Source organism: Thamnophis sirtalis, unplaced genomic scaffold (assembly GCF_051295495.1).
Source record: "Thamnophis sirtalis isolate CommonGarterSnake01/CBP01778 unplaced genomic scaffold, rThaSir2_p1.2 scaffold_4, whole genome shotgun sequence".
NCBI classification, from domain to species: Eukaryota; Metazoa; Chordata; class Lepidosauria; order Squamata; family Natricidae; genus Thamnophis; species Thamnophis sirtalis.
Window position 1 is genome coordinate 126,004,634 of NW_028261384.1, and position 19,061 is coordinate 126,023,694.

Sequence of the window (19,061 nt, forward strand, 5' to 3'; positions counted from 1 at the left end):
CAAGATAACAGGTGTAAGTTTAAACATGGACATGAAAAAGGAAATGAGTACAAATAAATGGAGAGAGTAGGACAGGGATGGTAAGTACTCTGGTGCGCTTATGCACACCCCCTTTATAGACCTCTTAGGAGTGGGGTGAGGTCAACAGTAGGCAGTTTAAGGTTGAAGCTGTGGGGGTTTGAGGATGTAACAACGGAGTCAGGTAGAGAATTCCAGGCATTGACCATTCTGTTGCTGAAGTTGTATTTGCTGCAAAATAGATTGGAGTGGTTTACCTTGAGTTTGTATCTATTGTTTGCCTGTGTATTATTGTGGTTGAAGCTGAAGTAGTTGTTGACAGGTAGGACATTGTAGCACATAATTCTGTGTACCATGCTTAGGTCAGACCACAGGCAATGTAGTTCCGTGTTGTCTAAGCCCAAATTTTCAAGCCTGGTGGTACAGCCTCAAGGACTGAAGGGATAGAGGGAACATGATTAAAATCTTTAAATATATCAAGGATGTGAAAAAAGGTTCTCAAAGGCAGTATTTTCAATATTAAGCAAAAATCAAGAACACGAGGTCATAACCTCAAACTGAAAGAAAGGAAGGAAGGAAGGAAGGAAGGAAGGAAGGAAGGAGAAAAGAAAGGATGAAAGGAGTGGAGGGAGGGAGAGATAGAAGGAATGAGGGAAGGAGAAAGGAATGAAGGAAGGAGGGAAGCAAGGAGGGAATCAAGGAAGGAGGGAAGGAGAGAAAGGAAGGAGGGAGAGAGGGACGGAATGAAGGAAGGAAAGAAGGAAGGAAGTTCTAACGTAGTGTTAGAAATTATTACTTTGCAGAAAGAATAGTGGATGTTTGGAGCCAACTTAAAGAGGAGGTAGTGGGTCAGTCATGGGTTTAAACATGACCCTCACCATCAAAAATTAAAATACATAATTAAAAATACATAAAGACATAAATTAAAAACACAACAAAAAGCAAAACAAAAAACTCAAAAGGGTAGAGTTGATGGACCTCTAGGTCTTTACCTGCCATCAGTCTTATATGTTTCTAATTTATAGCAGTATAATAGATACTGAAATTGACATTATTTCTCTTTCTGCTATGTGGCTCACTGAGCTCTGTTCACTTTTATTCATACCTGAAAAGAAAGCCATGTGGCCACTGATTAGGAAGAGAAGATCCTGAAAGTGGCAACACTAAATAACTGTCTTTTCTCTTTGTAAGGTCCCATTGCCTTCATGAATGCCTCAAAAATCACAGAATTTGTCTTCCTGGGTCTTTCCAGCTCTCGGCCCATCCAGCTCCTCCTATCTGTCCTGGTAATGATGTGTTACACTGCCATTCTGTTGGGCAACCTTCTCATTGTATTGACAGTGCATATAGATCCACGCCTTCTAAAGTCACCCATGTATTTTTTCTTAGCAAATTTATCCATCATTGATACTGCCTTAAGTTCAGTGGTGGTTCCTAAGATGGCAACGGATCTGATCACCCATCGTGGCACCATCTCTTATGCAGACTGTATGTCCCAGCTCTTTTTTCTACACGTCTTTGGAGGTTCCGAAGTTTTTCTTCTCACTCTTATGGCCTATGATCGCTATGTGGCCATTTGCCATCCACTGACATACACAATCAAGATGAACCGTCCTCGATGCGTTAGACTCCTGTGTTGGTGTTGGGCTGGAGGACTCCTTCACTCTTCCAGCCAGTTGTTCCTGGTCCTGCAGCTACCATTCTGTGGGCCAAATGAAGTGGACAATTTCTTTTGTGACGTTCCACAGGTAGTCAAGCTGGCTTGTGTAGACACCCATGTGACTGAGATACTCATGGTGGCCAACAGTGGCCTGATCAACCTGTTTTGTTTCATCATCTTGCTGATCTCCTATGGTATCATCCTGTACACACTTCAAGGCCGCTTCAAGGAGAGTGGAGGGAAAGCTCTGTACACCTGTAGCTCTCACTTGATGGTGGTTAGTCTTTTCTTCCTACCTTGCCTCTTTGTGTACCTCATTCCCATCTTCAACTCCAGTTTGGACAAGATATCTTCTGTATTTTATACCACAATCACTCCTTTCCTTAACCCGATGATATATTCTCTAAGAAATCAGGAAATGAAGGATGCAATGGGCCGGGTGACAAAGAAATTCATGTTTAACCATTGGTATCAGAAGAAAGGAAAAATATAAGTTGAATTTCCAAAATTCCATTTTGGTCCTTGAGATCATCTTTTCTGGAGTTATCCTTATCACTACATAAGTAATAGGGGACATGGTCCACCGATCTATGACTTATAGATCGGTCAGATAAAGATCATCTTCATGATCCAAGATGGTGCCAACAACAGCTGCCTCAGTGAAATGTTCTCTAATTATTACTATTAGTCTTCTCATCGTTCCTATCACCCATCTCCTCCCACTTATGACTGCAGGACTGTAACTTTGTTGCTTGTATCCTTATGATTCATATTGATATTGATTGTTACTTATTTGTACCCCATGGCTATCATTAAATGTTGTACCTTATGATTCTTGAGGAATGTATCTTGTCTCTTTATGTACACTGAGAGCATATGCACCAAAGACAAATTCCTTGTGTGTCCAGTCACACTTGGCCAATATAGAATTCTATTCTATTCCCTTCCCTTCCATTCTTCCATATTTTCTATTCTGTTCTATTCTATTGTATCCTATCCTATCCTATCCTATCCTATCCTACCCTACCCTACCCTACCCTACCCTACCCTACCCTACCCTATCCTACCTTACCCTACCCTACTCTACTCTATAACAGGAATAATGCTTTTAAAACCAATGCTTGTTTATTAATTATTAGATGGGCAGACATATATATTATATATAATTCACAAATCACCCCCAAAATACTTGATCCAGGTGTATATTTTTTGTGGTATATTTGAAATTTGTGGTTAATGACAATGTGAGTGTCTTACATTTTGAAAAAAAATGTAGCTTTGCTCTCTGAAGTCCTTGAAGCACTAAGTGCTCAAATAGGGGAAGGAATCAGTAGATATGGAATAAGTCAATTAAAATAGTAAAGAGATTATTATCTGCAAAGATAACTTTTGCTAGACCAATTCTTGAATACAGTTCATCTGCCTGGAACCCGCACTGCATATCAGACATTAATACAATCGAACGAGTCCAGAGATATTTCACGAGAAGAGTCCTCCACTCTTCTGCTCGGAACATAATACCTTATGCCACCAGGCATGAAATTTAGGGCTTAGACAATTTAGAACTTCACCACCTTCCATCTGACCTAAGGGTAGTACATAAAATTATTAATGAATACTTCAGCTTCAATCACAACAACACATGAGCTCACAATAGACACAAACTTATGGTAAATCGCTCCAAACCTGATTGCAGAAAATACAACTTTTGCAACAGAATGGTCAATGCGTGGAATGCACTACCTGACACTGTGGTTTCTTCCCCAAACTCCCAAATGTTTAACCTTCTACTATCTACTGTTGACCTCACCCCATTCCTAAGAGGTCTTTAAGGGGTGTGCATAAGCGCACCAGCATGCCTACCGTCCCTGTCCTAATATCTCTTGTATTCATATTCATTTCATGTGTACATAATTATGTTTATACATATACTTATATGTTATTTAATTCATGCTTGAAAAAATAAATAAATAAATAAATAAAAGTAAGTGCTTTATACAACCCAAAAAACCTTGCAAAATCTTCCTATTTTGGGGTAATGTTTATTGCTCGTTGCAGGTACCAAGGCTAATGTCATATCTTTTTTCATTAAATTCTCCACCTTCCACTCAATGGAGATGTCTACTCAACATCTCTTGTGGAAGTCAACTGACCAAAATAGCTGGATTGCCAGTAAGTTTTTCCAAACTTTCCACTGGGAAAAAAATCTTCTTTTTCATGTCAAGTTTTTTATTTTATACTATTTATACATATCAATGTCAGGTTTATGAAAGATGCCCTAATTAATTCATGAGCCTCGAGCCAAGTTTCAAAAGAAATCCAGTCATTTATTAAGGCACCATTTCAGCAATACCCCATTGCAGTCAGATGTGACCTCATTTAAATTATGGCTGAACTTTGCCCCTGTTTCTTTCCTCCCTTCAGTCTGTGTCACAAATCACATTCTCCAATGAGGTGCATGCCTCACAAGCCTGCTGTAGTAATCTGAGATCTGACTTTAGCCAAAGGTATGCGTGGAATGCTCCCCCCCACATTCCTCACCATGGCAACTTGATAACAGAGATGCAAATGCTTTATGAGTTGACAATCAATGCATGAATGGTGCGATACCTGGGTATCATACATTTCAATACAAATAGGCAAATATTATTACTCATAGTTATTACATTTCAGTTCATTATTTCATATTGTTTACACATACCTTTTACTATTGCCTTTCAGTTTCTAAACCTCCCTCTTGTTCTTTCATATATCTTAATATATTAATATATATACTGTAGACTATTATTTCCCACTTATTTTTATATCTATCTTAACTATTTTTTCCCATATCACTATAATACTCAAAAATGTTTCTTTTCTATTTCCCATCTTTCATCTGTTTTGTTATTCATATTTCCCTTATTTAGAAGGTGAAAGATGGGAAATAGAAATGTCTTTGAATATTATAGTGATATGGGGAGAAAAATTCTAAACTATCGAACATTTTCATGTTGTTAAAATATAACTCATTCACTTTACACTTCAGCTAGTTTGCATTTCTACTGAGTCAAAATCTTTTATTTTCTTAAGTTGCCTTATTTCCATGTTCCCAATGATAGAAGCAAACCCAAATTTTCCTAATGATTTTGCTTATTGGAAGCAAGTTGGGAAGGTTGCAATTGCAGCCGCATGATCTGAGGACACTGCAATTGTCATAAAAACATGGCAGTTGCCAAGCACCTGCAATTTTGGACATGTGACTAAGGGGATGCTGTGCTGTTATAGCAATAGCAATAGCAGTTAGACTTATATACCGCTTCATAGGGCTTTCAGCCCTCTCTAAGCAGTTTACAGAGTCAGCATATCGCCCCCAACAACAATCCGGGTCCTATAAGTGTGAGGACCAGTCATGTCATTTTTTGGTCTTATTTTAACTTCGAATGATTTCTAAACAAATGGTTGTTATTGAAGAACTACCTGTAATATAATTGCTCGACATCTATGGAGATTCTCAGCCATCCAATTCATAGCTATCTCAAAGGTGCTTTTTTTTTTCTAAAGGCAACTTGTTTTCCATGAGGAGGAGGAAGAGGAGGAAGGAGAAGGAGAAGAAGAAAGAAAAGAGAGGAGGAGGAGGAGGAAGTAGTAGTAGTAGTTCTTTCACTTCTCATCCAAAAAGCTTCAAAAGTTGCAATTGCTCAACAGTGTCTGTGAACATGTTCATGTTCTCACACTGGAAAGGATGTTCCTCTTTCAACAAGGGCCATCATCAATCCAGCATTAGGCAGTAAATGCAATGTGAGCAGTTGGCCTCTCAGATTGGGATTATTATGCTTTTGAGAAAGGAAACTCCTCCCTTGAAAGGAAGTAAAAATAGGTTCCCATTGTTTTTGTAAGTGGGTTGCCTTATCTCTGTCCTGTTTAGTCTGCAGGGAGGTAACACCTTTGTTAAAGAAGAATACTGATGGAGAAGGCTTCCAAACTTTAAAACTTAATGTGCATCAGTTTCAAATTTCAAATAGTGTAGTATGTATGGATGACATAGATATGTAGTGCTGAATTATTCCGATGTCCTGCTTTCAGTAGAATGGACTTTTAAAAGCCCCAACACATGTTACTCCTCAACTTTGTTGACCAAGCTGATGCATGCATGAATTTGGACAAAGAACACAGGCTCAATTGCTTAGGAAGTCATGTGGTTTCAGTATACTGCTTATAAATGCTTCCATTCTCTTTGATGAAGGGAGGGAGGGAGGGAGGGAGAGAGGGAGGAAGGGAGGGAAGAAAGAAAAGGGAGAGGGAGGGAGGAAAGAGGGGAGGAAGGAAGGAAAGAGGGAGGGAAAAGGGGGCAGGAGGGAAGAAAGAAAAGGGAGAGAGGGAGGGAGGAAAGAGGGGAGGAAGGACGGAAAGACAAGAGGAAGGAAGAAAAGAGGGGAGAGATGGAGGAAGAAAGAAAGGAAAGGGGAGGAAGGAAGGAAGGAAGGAAGGGAGGGAAAGAGGGAAGGGAGGGAGGGAGGAAAGAGGAGAGGGAGAGAGGAAAGAAGGAAGGAAAGAGGGGAGGGTGGGAGAAAAGAGGGGAGAGAGGGGGGAAGGAAGGAAGGGAGTCAGGCAGGCAGGCAGGAAGGGAGAAAGGAAGGAGTAGGTCCATATTTTGGTTAATAATGATTTGCACTCATGGTCTATTCTCTTAATTTCCCATCAATGTGAATGTTTGTTGATATCATTAAGCTCTTAGAATAGAGCTTAATCATTCCCACAAACATTCAGGAATAAAATGTAGGACATATTACTGAATTTGAGATATGCTTCCAGAGCATAATGGAGGATAAAGTTTGGTATTATCTGAAGAGTTGCCAGCATCATTTTAATGCAATAATCCCAAGAGCAGCCCTCTCTGGTTCTATTTAAATTCCATTTCATCCTGCAATATGGGAAAGAAAAAGAGACCATTATTGTCATCACCATCTTCACCATCATCTTCACCATCATCATTCCTCTTATCATCTTCATCTTCCTCATCACTTATTTATTAGATTTGTATTCTACTTTTTCCATATAGGAGCTCAAGTGCTTCCCCATATTTTTCAATCAGACAACAACAGCCCTAAGAAATAGGTTGGGCTGTCAGAGAAAATGGTCCAAAATTGACAAATAAGCTTCCATAGTTGAAGATAAACTAGAATTGGGACCCCCTGCTCATTTTCAATCCTTTTAACCACTGTCCCACATTAACTCTCATCATCATTATCATCTTTCTTCCACATGACATAGACTATAATGATGCATATTTTTAAAAATGCAATAAAATCTAATATTTTCATTTCAATATCTTCTTTTGCTTTTGCAATTATCTCTCCTGATTGGCAACCTGGGAACAACTTCATAAGAATGTCTCCCAAGAGTATAATAGTAAGTCACTGAAATATTTCTTAAGCATTTCTTGATACACTGTTGAAAAACAGAAGTAGGTGTTGTTCCTTGTTAGTCTGATTACCTGTTTTTCTGAAGAGAAAAAGGTAATGAACTTCTCCAGATGTTAACCTATAGGTGTTACCTTTATTTCAGCTTGGAGGTCCTCTTAGCAACTGGGATGAACAGGTAATAAAGAATAGAATAGAATTCTTTATTGGCCAAGTGTGTTTAGACAGACAAGGAATTTGTCTTTGATGCATATGCTCTCAATGTACATAAAGAGAATGAAATACATTCATCAAGATTCATAAGCTACAACACTTAGTGATAGTCAAGGTTACTAATAAGCTATCAAATCGTATTAGGAAACAAATAAAGACAATATAAATTGAAAGATACAAGCAACATGGTTATAGTCATAAGTGGGGAGAGATAGATACTTGAAAGGAAGAGAAGAATAGTAATACATTCCTAGTAAATTATTGACTGTGTTGTGGGAATTAGTTGTTTAGTAGAGTGAATGGCATTCAGGGAAAAACTGTGCTTGTGTCTAGTTGTTCTGGTGTGCAGTGCCCTATAGCGTCGTTTTGAGGATATAAGTTGAAACAATTTATGGGTTTCTACTAAGAGTGTGTGAGCTCATGTTGACAGTTTAGTGAGAAAAACCTAGAACACATAGTTTAAAATGCCAGGGAAATCAGGAGGTTAAAGCAGTTCAAATAGATATAAAGATTTATTGCAAGCTTAAGCTCATTACAAGAATCTGAGCTACTAATAGTCAAAGCAAATTGGTGGTAGATAAGAGTCAAAGAATTTCAAGGTGGGCTGGACTAAGATCTCTTGTGCACATGAAGGGACTCATGACTGATAATGCATTTGACCCTGCCTCAGGCTCAGCCTGGTTATCTCCTATAGGACAAGTCCAAAGGAACATCTAGTCTAGTTTGGATAGATGTTCAGGAAGGCTAACAGTAACAATGGACAGGAATTTTTATATTTTCTACTTAATTCTGTCCTTGATTGATTATATTTGCCGTTACACTGGGATAGTCTTCTCATACAGTCATCATAGGGTTTTTTTCTCAGATCATTTCCTCTTTTATTTTATTTTTTCTTTTGGATTTTATTTCTTTCTTTTATTGCTCATGAGAGCACACTTCAAAAATCAGACACTGGCTAACTATACAGATGAAGAATATGAAGTGGGATGATGTCTAGGAAGAGAGGCAATTACAGTAAACTTTTCTTCCAGTCTCTAAACAACATGTGAATGCATACATAAAACACACATTAAAATGGCAAATAAAAAGGTTAAACAGGCTGAAGAGGAGGAAAAGAAGGAAAAGGAAAATATTTTAAAAATATCAAAGAAATCTTTAAAACAGTGAGACAAAATTTGACGTGATGGGTGAAAGTAGTCTTATGGTCTACTAAAAGGTGGGAGATGCTTCTCTTTGGTGAAGAGATCTAAAATGGAGTTGATAGACATGATACCTTTTTAATATGGAATGTGAGCTGTAGCTGTCCTATACTGTTGTGTGGAATTGGTGGGGTTGTAGAATTGTGCTGTGTTTATATGCAGATGAGGAGGGGACAGGTAGCTCTCATTCTAATACCAATGATGTAGGTTATTGCTAGCATAAAGTCTAAAGTAAGTTTAGAAGCAAGAGAGCCATCTGTTTAGCGTATTGTGGATAATAGAACTCTGTGAATGATAGATAGATGATGGTGGTGATAATGATAATGTTGTTGATGAAGATAGATAGATAGATAGATAGATAGATAGATAGATAGATAGATAGATAGATAGATAGATAGATAGATAGATGATAGATAGATGATAGATAGATAGATAGATAGATAGATAGATAGATAGATAGATAGATAGATAGATAGATAGATAGATAGATAGATAATGGACAGATGGATAGATATAGGTAGACAGCCAGTAATATGGATTTCAGTTAGACAATGTATGTGGGTACATACATGTATTAGCATTCCCTAGATAACTGCCAGAATATAATTTCACAAACGCATGGTGCAAAATATGTGTTCAATTGTCTCCCAAGAAGCCTTGGAGAGTAACAGATTAACAGAGTTGGAAGAAACCTTCTAGTCCAACCTCCTGCTCAAGCAGGAGACCCTACACCATTTCTGACAAATGGCAGTTCAATCTCTTCTTGAAAGTCTCAACTGATGAAGCCCCCACAACTTCTGAAGGCAACTTCTGCTCCATTGGTTGATTGTGCTCACTGTCAGAAAGTTCCTCCTTGTTTCTAAATTGAATCTCTCCTTGGTCAGTTTCCATCCATCGTTGTCTGGCCTTCAGGTGCTTTGGAAAATAGCTTGACCCCCTCCTCTCTGTGCAGCCCCTCAAATATTGGAACACTGCTATCATGTATCCCCTGGTCCATGCCCAGTTCCTGTAACAGTTCTTTATATATTTTAATCTCCAGTCCCTTAATCATCCTGGTTGCTCTCCTCTGCACTTTTTCTAGAGTCTCAACATTGTTTTTTATAGTATGGTGACCAAAAGTGGATGCAGTATTCTAGGTGTGGTCTTATTGAAGTTTTATAGAGTGGTATTAGTACTTTACTTGATCTTGATTGTATCCCTCTGTTAAGCTAAGGATTGAATTGGCTTTTTTGGCTGCCACTACACACTGCTGGCTCATAGTATATTGTATATCAAACTGCTTATCATACTGCATATCATACTGCATATCATACTGCTGCTTGTGCTACTGCTCTTCATTTTTAAGTTTCCAGACACTTCTGAAATACAAGTGGAAGAGATTCAAGACATGGGTGGATATCTACTCATCTACTTCATTTAATGTTTGGCAAAGGCAAATTACACAACATTAGGATCTCTTCAGAAAAAAATGTGCTTTACAAGCTAAATATGAAATTCTTTGAAATCAGATTCTTTGTGATCCTGACCTACAAAAATGGTATAGCTTAATAAAACAAAATTTGGGTGTAAAGGCAGTTGAGAATTTTCTCTCTGGTTCAGTGAAAGTTCTGATTGCATTCTCTCTTTCTTTTTAGCAGATTTCTTTTATTATTGTTTCCCTTCTACAGAATCTTACAGTCATTACATCAACATTGTTATGTCATCATACCTGTACATGTATATAATATTTTGCTTCTATATTTACACACTTTATACACAGTTCTATATATATTTATAAATATTGTTTTTTGGCTTAATTAACTTTATTCTTGTTTTGCAGCCATTTGTACCAATTGTTCCAAATTTCATAATATTCCGACTCTTCTTTATCTTTTAATTTCAGTGTTAATTTGTCCATCTCTGCACAATCCAAAGTTTTTTTTATCACTAATTCATCCGAGGGGGTATTATTTTGTTTCCAGCATTGGGCAAATGCTATTCTAGCTGTAGTTAGCAGATGTGTTAATATGTACTTAATTTTCTTTGTATATTTCCCTTTGATTATTCCCAGTAGAAAGATTTCGGGTTTGTATTTTATCTGTTCTCCTGTAATTTCTTGCACAAAAATTTCCAAATTTTTGTCCAATATTTTTGTGTTTCCGGGCAGGTCCACTATATGTGATAATAAGTCCCTTGTACTTTTTTACATTTCCAGCAGGTCGGCTTCATGTCTTGTTGGTGATAAATGTCAACGATAAAACATTTTGTACATATTTTCTTTAAGTGCTGCTGATCGTGTTAGTTTATAATTTGTGTTCCAAATTCTTTCCCGATCAACTAGATCTATGTTGTAACCAAAGTTTTTGGCCCATGCTATCATGCAACCTTTAACTTTTTCTTCTTCTAATGTTACTTCTAATAAATATTTGTAAATTTTTGTTATGAATTTATTTTCTGGGCCAATTAAAATTTTATCTATTTCATTTCATTTTCATTCATTTATTGAATTTATAGGCCGCCCAATCCCAGAGGACTCTGGGCGGCTTACTGAAATGAAAAATGTTAAAAAAGTATTAAAACCATAAGAAGAAAACACAATATGCACCCAATCAAGAGGTCAACAGCCCCAGGCCTGCCAGAAAAGCCAGGTTTTAATAGCTTTACGGAAGGCCATGAGAGTGGGTAGGGTCCGGATCTCTGGGGATAGTTCGTTCCATAGGGCCAGAGCGGCAACAGAGAAGGCCCTGCTCCGAGGTGTCGCCAGCTGGCATTGTCCAGCTGAAGGCACCCGGAGAAGGCTCATCCTGTGCGATCTTATTGGTCTTAGGGAGGTATGCGGCAGGAGTAATTCTGTGTATATTCCATATTCTTTTAAGTCTTTTTTGTATCTCGATTGTAGTTGGAGACTGCATTCTCAGTGAGGAAGAGGTAGCTACTAAAAAATTGCAGGACTATAGTTTCAAGAATCCACTGGATCACAGTAACTCAGTCCTCTATAATCTAAGAGAAGAACCAGGGGGATCAGCTAGTAATAGATATTGAAGTTGATATTACTTCTCTTTGTACCCTATGACACTTTGCTGGTTACTGTGAAAATGTGCTGGAATTGGCAATAGTAAATAATTGTCTTTTGTATTTGTAAGGTCCTATCACCTTCATGAATGCCTCCAGAGTCACAGCATTCACCTTCTTGGGTCTCTCCAAATCTGGGCCAACTCAACTTCTTCTATCTATCCTGGTAACGATGTGTTATACTGCCATCCTGTTGGGAAACCTCCTCATTGTATTGACTGTGTATATAGATTCACGTCTTCTAAGTTCACCCATGTATTTTTTCTTAGCTAATTTATCCATCCTTGATACTGCTTTGGGTTCCGTAGTTGTTCCCAAGTTGGCAGCAGACTTGATCACCCAGAGCAGGACTATTTCATTTGGGAGCTGTATGTCCCAGCTCTTTTTCTTACACTTCTTTGGGGGTTCAGAGATGCTCCTCCTAACCCTCATGGCCTATGATCGTTATGTGGCTATTTGCCATCCACTGAAATACACAACCACGATGAACCGACCACGCTGCATTAGACTGCTGTGCTTCTGTTGGGTTGGAGGTCTTCTTCACTCTTCCAGCCAGGTGTTCCTGGTCCTACGGCTTCCATTCTGTGGGCCAAATGAGGTGGACAATTTCTTTTGTGATGTTCCACAGGTAGTCAAATTGGCTTGTGTTGATACTCATGTGACTGAGATACTCATGGTGGCCAACAGTGGCTTGCTCTCCCTGGTTTGTTTCATTATCTTGTTGATCTCCTATGGCATCATCCTGAGCACACTTCAAGGTCGCTTCAAGGAGAGTGGAAAGAAGGCTCTGCATACCTGTAGCTCTCACTTGATGGTGGTCAGCCTTTTCTTCCTACCTTGCCTCTTTGTGTACCTTGTTCCCATCTTCAGTGCCACTCTGGACAAGGTGTCTTCCGTATTTTATACCACAATTACTCCTTTCCTTAATCCTATGATATACTCTCTAAGAAATCAAGAAATGAAGGAGGCAATGGGACGGGTAAAGAAGAAATTCATTTCCCCCCAGTGGTTTTAGAAAAATGGGAAATCATGAGTAGGCTGCTTCAGAAATCCTTGTGATTTCACAGATTAGCTTCTTAGGAATAATTCTTCTTATGACTAAAGGAGTAATTGCAGAGCTGTTCAACACACATCCAAGTTTCCATGATCACTCAAATTCACCAAGGAGAAGAGGGCAATCTTTCTCAAAGCCAATGTATGTTTGTTTGTTTGTAGAAAATGTACATAGCTACTCATGTTACATGTGAAAAGCATGGAGCTAACGATGAGGACTATTTAATAAAACCTCTTGTAATCAATCAAAAACAGTATTAAAATTATCATAATATAATAATTGAATCATTGTATACCAAACTCAATAGCACACATCACACATAACTATATTTGTCAAGTAAATAGCTACAGGTAGTCCTCAATGTACAATCACAATTGAGCCCAAAATTTATGTTGCTAAATGAGAAATTTGTTAAATGAGTTCTGCCCCATTTTACGACTTTTTCTGCCACACTTGTTAAGTGAATCACTGCAGTAGTTAAATTAGTAACACAGTTGTTAAGTGAATCTGGTGGTTTGCCCCATTGACTTTGCTCGTCATAAGATTGCAGAGGTGACATTGGGAGGTTGCAACCATCTTAAAGATGAGTCACCTGTCAAGCATCTGAATGTAAATCATGTGACCATGGGGATGCTACAATGGTCACAAGTGTGAAAAATGGTAACTTTTTTTCAGTGCCATTGTCACTAAGCTGTTAAAAGTCGAGGATTGTCTGTATCTGGAAGGTAAGGTTTGTAGCAGGGCTGGGATTCTACTGGTTGGGCAGAACCAGTAGCTCTGAAGATCAGCTGAGAGTGAACTGGTTCACTTTAATCATCAAGTGAGTCCGCCTGCCCATCCCTGGGATATACCCACTATATTTCCTTGGTTTTTAGACCAGCTGAAAGGCACAGCAGATTTCTGCACCTCAGCTGTTTTCCTGTGAATTGCACACTCACTCACAGTGAACTGGTGGTTAAACCGGTAGGATTCCACCAGGGACGGGTTCCTGCTGGTATTACTACCAGTTTGGTGCCCGAAAAGTACTCCACGCATGTGTGCTTTTGCACTTAAAAAGGTCTCCACATGCACACAACATTAAAAAAAGGGGGGGAAATATTTTTTCAATGAAGATTGTTCTGCACATGCGCAGAACAGAAAATCAAGATGGCGCCACCAAGGATAGAACCAGTTTGGTCACGTGTCCCGCCGAGTTACTACCTATTCAGCCCAACCAGGCCGAACCTGTAGGAACCCACTTCTGGATCCCACCCCTGGTTTGTAGGTCAATGTGCACCAAGGTTGAAGTCACCTGTTTTGCATTTGACAAAATTGGAATTTATGAGTGGGCTCTAATCTTTCTGCCTTGCTCAGCCAGGAGAAACCTGCTAAATTCATTGGAGCAGAACTTTGATGGGGAAGGGCTTCTTTAATCACAATATGTGTTCATTTGACAGCAGTATGGCCTAAACAGGGGTGTCAAACTCAAGGCCTGCGGGCCGGGTTCAGTGCTTAGATCTGGCCCACAGGGCTGCCCTCTGAAAGACTGGCCTATGGTGCCTCTGCCAGTGAAAACAGAGCTCAGGAAGACTGCAGGTGGCCCTCCTGAGCTCCATTTTTGATGGCAGAGGTTTGCAAGGAGCTGTCATAACCAAAAACGGAGCTTGGGAAACCGTTTTTGCTGGCAGAGCTCTCGGGCCACCACAGGCACCCCCTGCATGAGTGATGTCAAGCTGGCCACACCCACTCTGGCCACTCCCCCATCCTCCAAGGTCAAACATAATTCTGATGGGCCCTTAATGAAATTGAGTTTGGCACCCCTGGCCTAAACGGATATGAAGACATTAATGTAGATATTTTCCAAGTCAAATGTCTCAGGGGATTGGATTCTTAAAAGCTCCTCAACAGGGACGTGCAGTCAGGGGAGGCAGGGGAGGCAGAGCCTCACCACTGTCATCATGAAAAGAAAAGAAAATGTAAAAGGAAAAAGGCTGAGCTAGTTGCTGCCAGAGTCACAGTGGATGACTCTGCTTAGTGCTTAACTGTTTAAAAAAGCCACTTAAAAAGTTTGAGGTTTGAGGTTTTGTTTTATTTATATGCCACCCTATTCCCTATAGGGACTCAGGGTGGCGAACAACTCAAACGGGAAAGGGAACATACAAATACAAGACAAGCATTTAAAATAACCAACAACCACACCTGTCGAAAGGGGAAGGGAGCTCATCAACCCCAGGCCTGCCGACACAGCCAGGTTTTATCGGCTTTTCGGAAGGCCAGGAGAGAGCTGCAACAGAGCTGGTCGTAGCCAGATGGCATTGGCTGGTAGACGGAACCCGGAGGAGGCCAGCCCTGTGCGATCTAATGGGTCTTTGGGAGGTAATTGGCAGCAGGCGGTCTCTCAAGTACCTGGGTCCAATACCATGAAGGGCTTTATAAGTGATAACTAGCACCTTGAAGCGTATCCGGAGACTGATTGGAAGCCAGTGCAGCTCCTGGAGGATAGGTGTAACGTGGGTGTATCGAGGTATACCCACAATCGCTCGCGCGGCTGCATTCTGGACAAGTTGAAGTCTCCGAATGCTCTTCAAGGGCTGCCCCATGTAGAGCGCATTGCAGTAGTCCAGTCTTGAGGTCACGAGGGCGTGAGTGACTGTTGTGAGTGCCTCCCGGTTCAGGTAGGGACGCAACTGGTGCACCAGGCGAACCTGGGCAAATGCCCCCCTAGTCACAGCCGACAAATGATGTTCTAAAGTCAGCTGTGGGTCCAGGAGGACTCCCAAGTTGCGAGCCCTGTCTGAGGGGCATAAAATTTCACCGCCCAGTCTGAATGATGGAATACTAACCAAATTTTTGGGAGGGAAACACAACAGCCACTCGGTCTTGCCTGGATTGAGCACAAGCTTGTTAACCCCCATCCAGACCCTGACAGCCTCCAGGCACTTGCACATCGCGTTGACCGCTTCACTGAGTTGGCGGACAGATACAACTGAGTATCGTCCACGTACTGATGGTATTTTATCCCGTGCTGTCGAATGATCTCACTCAGTGGCTTCATGTAGATGTTAAACAGAAGGGGGGACAGGACCGAACCCTGAGGAACCCCATATTTCAGGGGCCTAGGGGTCGACCTCTGCCCCCCTGACCAACACCGACTGTGACCTGTCCGAGAGGTAGGAGGAGAACCACCGAAAAACGGTGCCTCCCACCCCCACCTCTCGCAACCGTCGCAGAAGGATACCATGGTCGATGGTATCGAAGGCCGCTGAGAGGTCAAGGAGCACTAGGATGGAGGGATGACCTCCATCCCTGGCTCTCCAGAGATCATCGGTCAGTGCGACCAAAGCGGTTTCCATGCTGTAGCCATGCCTGAATCTAGACTGAAAGGAGTCCAGATAATCGGCTTCATCCAAGGACCGTCAGAGTTGAGAGGCCACCACTTTCTCAACAACTTTCCCAATAAAGGGGAGGTTGGAGACTGGATGGTAGTTGTTCAAAATGGCTGGATCCAGCGATGGCTTCTTCAGGATGGGTCTCACCACCGCAATCTTCAATGCCGGTGGGAAGAAGCCCTCCCGAAGAGAGGCATTCACCATCGCCTGGATCCAGCTCCGCGTCACCTCCTTGCTGTTAGCGACCAGCCAGGAGGGGCACAGGTCCAGTATACATGTGGCAGCACTCACCGCTCCCATGGCCTTGTCCACTTCATCAGGGGCAACAGGTTGAAAGTCAGTCCAGAGATGTCGTTCAAGACCTTCCCCCGGTACCCCGGCTGGCTCTGCGCAATTGGAGTCCAGGTTCATCCGAAGCCGAGCAACTTTGTCCGCGAGGAACTGGACATATTCCTCTGCTCTACCCTGTAAAGGGTTATCCGCAACCCACGTGTTTAGGAGGGAGCGGGTCACCCTAAACAGGGCGGCAGGGCGGGACTCGGCGGACGCTATCAGAGCAGCAATATAGTTGTTCTTGGTTGTCCGTATTGCCGAGAGGTATGCTCCGATGCAAGCTTTTAATAGTGCTTGGTATGACTCGGATTTACTGGACCTCCAGCGGCACTCTAGGCGTCTCTTTTGGTGCTTCATCTCCCGGAGGTCCTCGGTAAACCACGGGGCCCTCCTGGATCCACTGCCATGGATCGGCCGTAAAGGCACAATCCGGTGGAGAGCCTCAGCCTGCCCTCTACAGGAGGCAGCAGGAGAACGAGGTGCCTCATCTAGTCTGACTTTATGATCACTCGAGCAGAGCTAAGCAAGGGTTAAAAGCCAAAAAATTCCTGACATACGTCATTCTCCTGCCTCCTGTAGAGGGCATTTTTTAAGAGGCTTTTTAGATGCTCTGGCAGCAACTAGTTCAGCCAGACTTCAGCTCATTTTTTCTTTTTTTTCTTTTCATGATGGCAGCAAGAGCAGAGTTGAAATCCTCTCTGAAACAGCTGGAAAAGGTACGTGTATGGGTCGGAGGGAGGGGGAGGAATTCAAAAAGTTTGATTGCATGTAGAGCCACGCTGCCTTTTCAAACACAACACACACACACACACACACACACACACACACACACACACAAATAAAAGTATATAAGCCCAGCTTCACTGATTACAAGTTTGAAAAGGCAACGTGGCTCCACCTGTAATCAAAGGCTCGGATCGGAAGGCAGCAGGGGAATGGGGGGGGGGGTATGGCAGAGGAGCTGCTTTCAAGCCATTGGAAAATATATCCAATCCAACTTCTGTGTTTGTGTTTGTTTGAGAGTGAGTGAGTGAGAGAGGGATCCAACTTCTCTGTGTGCGTGTGTCTGTTTGAGAGAGGGGAGAGGGAGGGGGAGAGGGAGGAAGGAGGGGGAGGGAGAAGAAAAAGAATGAAGGAAAACTTTTTCGCAAAAGAGAAAAACAAATGCTGTTGCTTTAAATCAGAACTGAGCATGCCTGGCTGTGGAATTCTGGGAGTTGAAGTCCACAAGTCTAAAAAAAAATTGAAACCCCTGTGTCAGTGCCTCACCAGCCATAAACCTCACCGCACGTCACTGCTCCTCAATGATACTGACCATGATGCACAACTGGTTTGGGGCAAAAGAAATGAGTGGAATTGCTTAAATATGTATGGAGTCAGCATATTCTTTTCAAATATTTTTATAATCTTTTTTGGGAGGGAGGGAGGGAGGGAGGGAGGGAGTAGGTGAGTGGAAAGAGGACTCCGTTTGTATTTTGCTTAGAAATTTTAGCAATAGTGGTCCTCCATTTTGATTTTCCATTATTGTGGCTTGGGTTGGAATGGAGTTCAGTAAACAGAGAAGCAAACTCTATGACACATTCTTGAATATTCAAGATGCTTTCTAAGCAGGATTGAAAGGACATTTATCTATTATTGGTATCGGGCTGCCATTGTTTCCTAATTGCAGTAACTACATTAGCAAGCATTTCTGAGTCATGACCAGGGATGATATGCTGCCGTTTCACACTGGTTCAGGCAAACCGGTAGTGGTGATGGCACAAGCTCCACCCACCCACCCAGACATCATCAAGGACCTTCTGCGAATGCGAAGATGTGTGCACTCCTGCTACCGAACCCCTGGGTGAATGAAGAAAATAGGATATCATTACTGGCTATGACTATTTCACCCTCTTTTAAATGTCCAGCATAGAAGGTGAAAGGGATATATTGTTTTCATTTACTTATCAGATTTATTTTCTCCCTCTGTTTATATAGAGCCGAGGTGGCGCAGTGGTTAGAGTGCAGCACTGCAGGCTACTTCAGCTGACTGCAGTTCAGCAGTTTGGCTGTTCAAATCTCACCAGCTCAAGGTTGACTCAGCCTTCCATCCTTCCGAGGTGGGTAAAATGAGGACCCGGATTGTTGGGGGCAATATGCTGATTCTGTAAACCGCTTAGAGAGGGCTGAAAGCCCTATGAAGCAGTATATAAGTCTAACTGTGATTGCTAGAGCCAAGGTGGCGCAGTGGTTAAATGCAGCACTGCAGGCTACTGCTAGATCAGCAGGTCAGCGGTTCAAATCTCACCGGCTCAGGGTTGACTCAGCCTTCCATCCTTCCGAGGTGGGTAAAATGAGGACCCAGATTGTTGGGGGCAATATGCTGACTCTCTGTAAACCGCTTAGAGAGGCCTGAAAGGCCTATGAAGCGGTATATAAGTCTACTGCTATTGCTATTGCTATTGCTATTGCTATTGCTATAGGAGCATAAAGCAACGTAGAGTTCTCCCCTCCCTGTTTCCCCCCAAAACAAGTCAATATAGAATCGTGGGTTTTGCGAGTTCGGCGAAGGATGAGGCAGGAGACAAGACTGCAGTAGGAACAACTGCTCTGTTTCTAAGCTAGAAGATTCAGCACCTTTCCCTTCTTGACAGCTATTTATACGGAGTTGTCAAGCAGGGAAAACCAATAAGTGCGCCCCTAGTGGCCCGCGCTTAGCCAAGGCGCGCCTTAGCCAATCAGGACATGGCTTGGCTTGTTGCTGGGTGCTAGGTCATAAGTCGA

The 19,061-nt window shown here is 41.7% G+C and overlaps 2 protein-coding genes across 2 annotated transcripts; both read left to right on the plus strand.

Annotated features, from left to right (window-relative positions):
- The first annotated feature begins 1,199 nt into the window (after positions 1 to 1,199).
- Positions 1,200 to 2,171, plus strand: LOC106539471 (olfactory receptor 4Q3-like). Its single transcript, XM_087714720.1, has one exon. The coding sequence runs from the start codon at positions 1,224 to 1,226 to the stop codon at positions 2,169 to 2,171; it is 948 nt and encodes a 315-aa protein (XP_087570846.1). The 5' UTR covers positions 1,200 to 1,223.
- Positions 2,172 to 11,628: 9,457 nt separating this feature from the next.
- On the plus strand, positions 11,629 to 18,210 carry LOC106539470 (olfactory receptor 4Q3-like). Its single transcript, XM_014054271.2, has 3 exons — positions 11,629 to 12,522; positions 14,430 to 14,493; positions 18,206 to 18,210. The coding sequence occupies exons 1-3, from the start codon at positions 11,629 to 11,631 to the stop codon at positions 18,208 to 18,210; spliced, it is 963 nt and encodes a 320-aa protein (XP_013909746.2).
- Positions 18,211 to 19,061: the final 851 nt, after the last annotated feature.

Coding starts and splice junctions, on each gene's coding strand:
- LOC106539471 (XM_087714720.1), top strand. CDS start 1,224: ATGAATGCCTCAAAAATCACAGAATTTGTCTTCCTGGGTCTTTCCAGC.
- LOC106539470 (XM_014054271.2), top strand. CDS start 11,629: ATGAATGCCTCCAGAGTCACAGCATTCACCTTCTTGGGTCTCTCCAAA. Junction 12,523..14,429: donor TGAAGGAGGCAATGGGACGG/GTAAAGAAGAAA, acceptor ACATTAATGTAG/ATATTTTCCAAGTCAAATGT.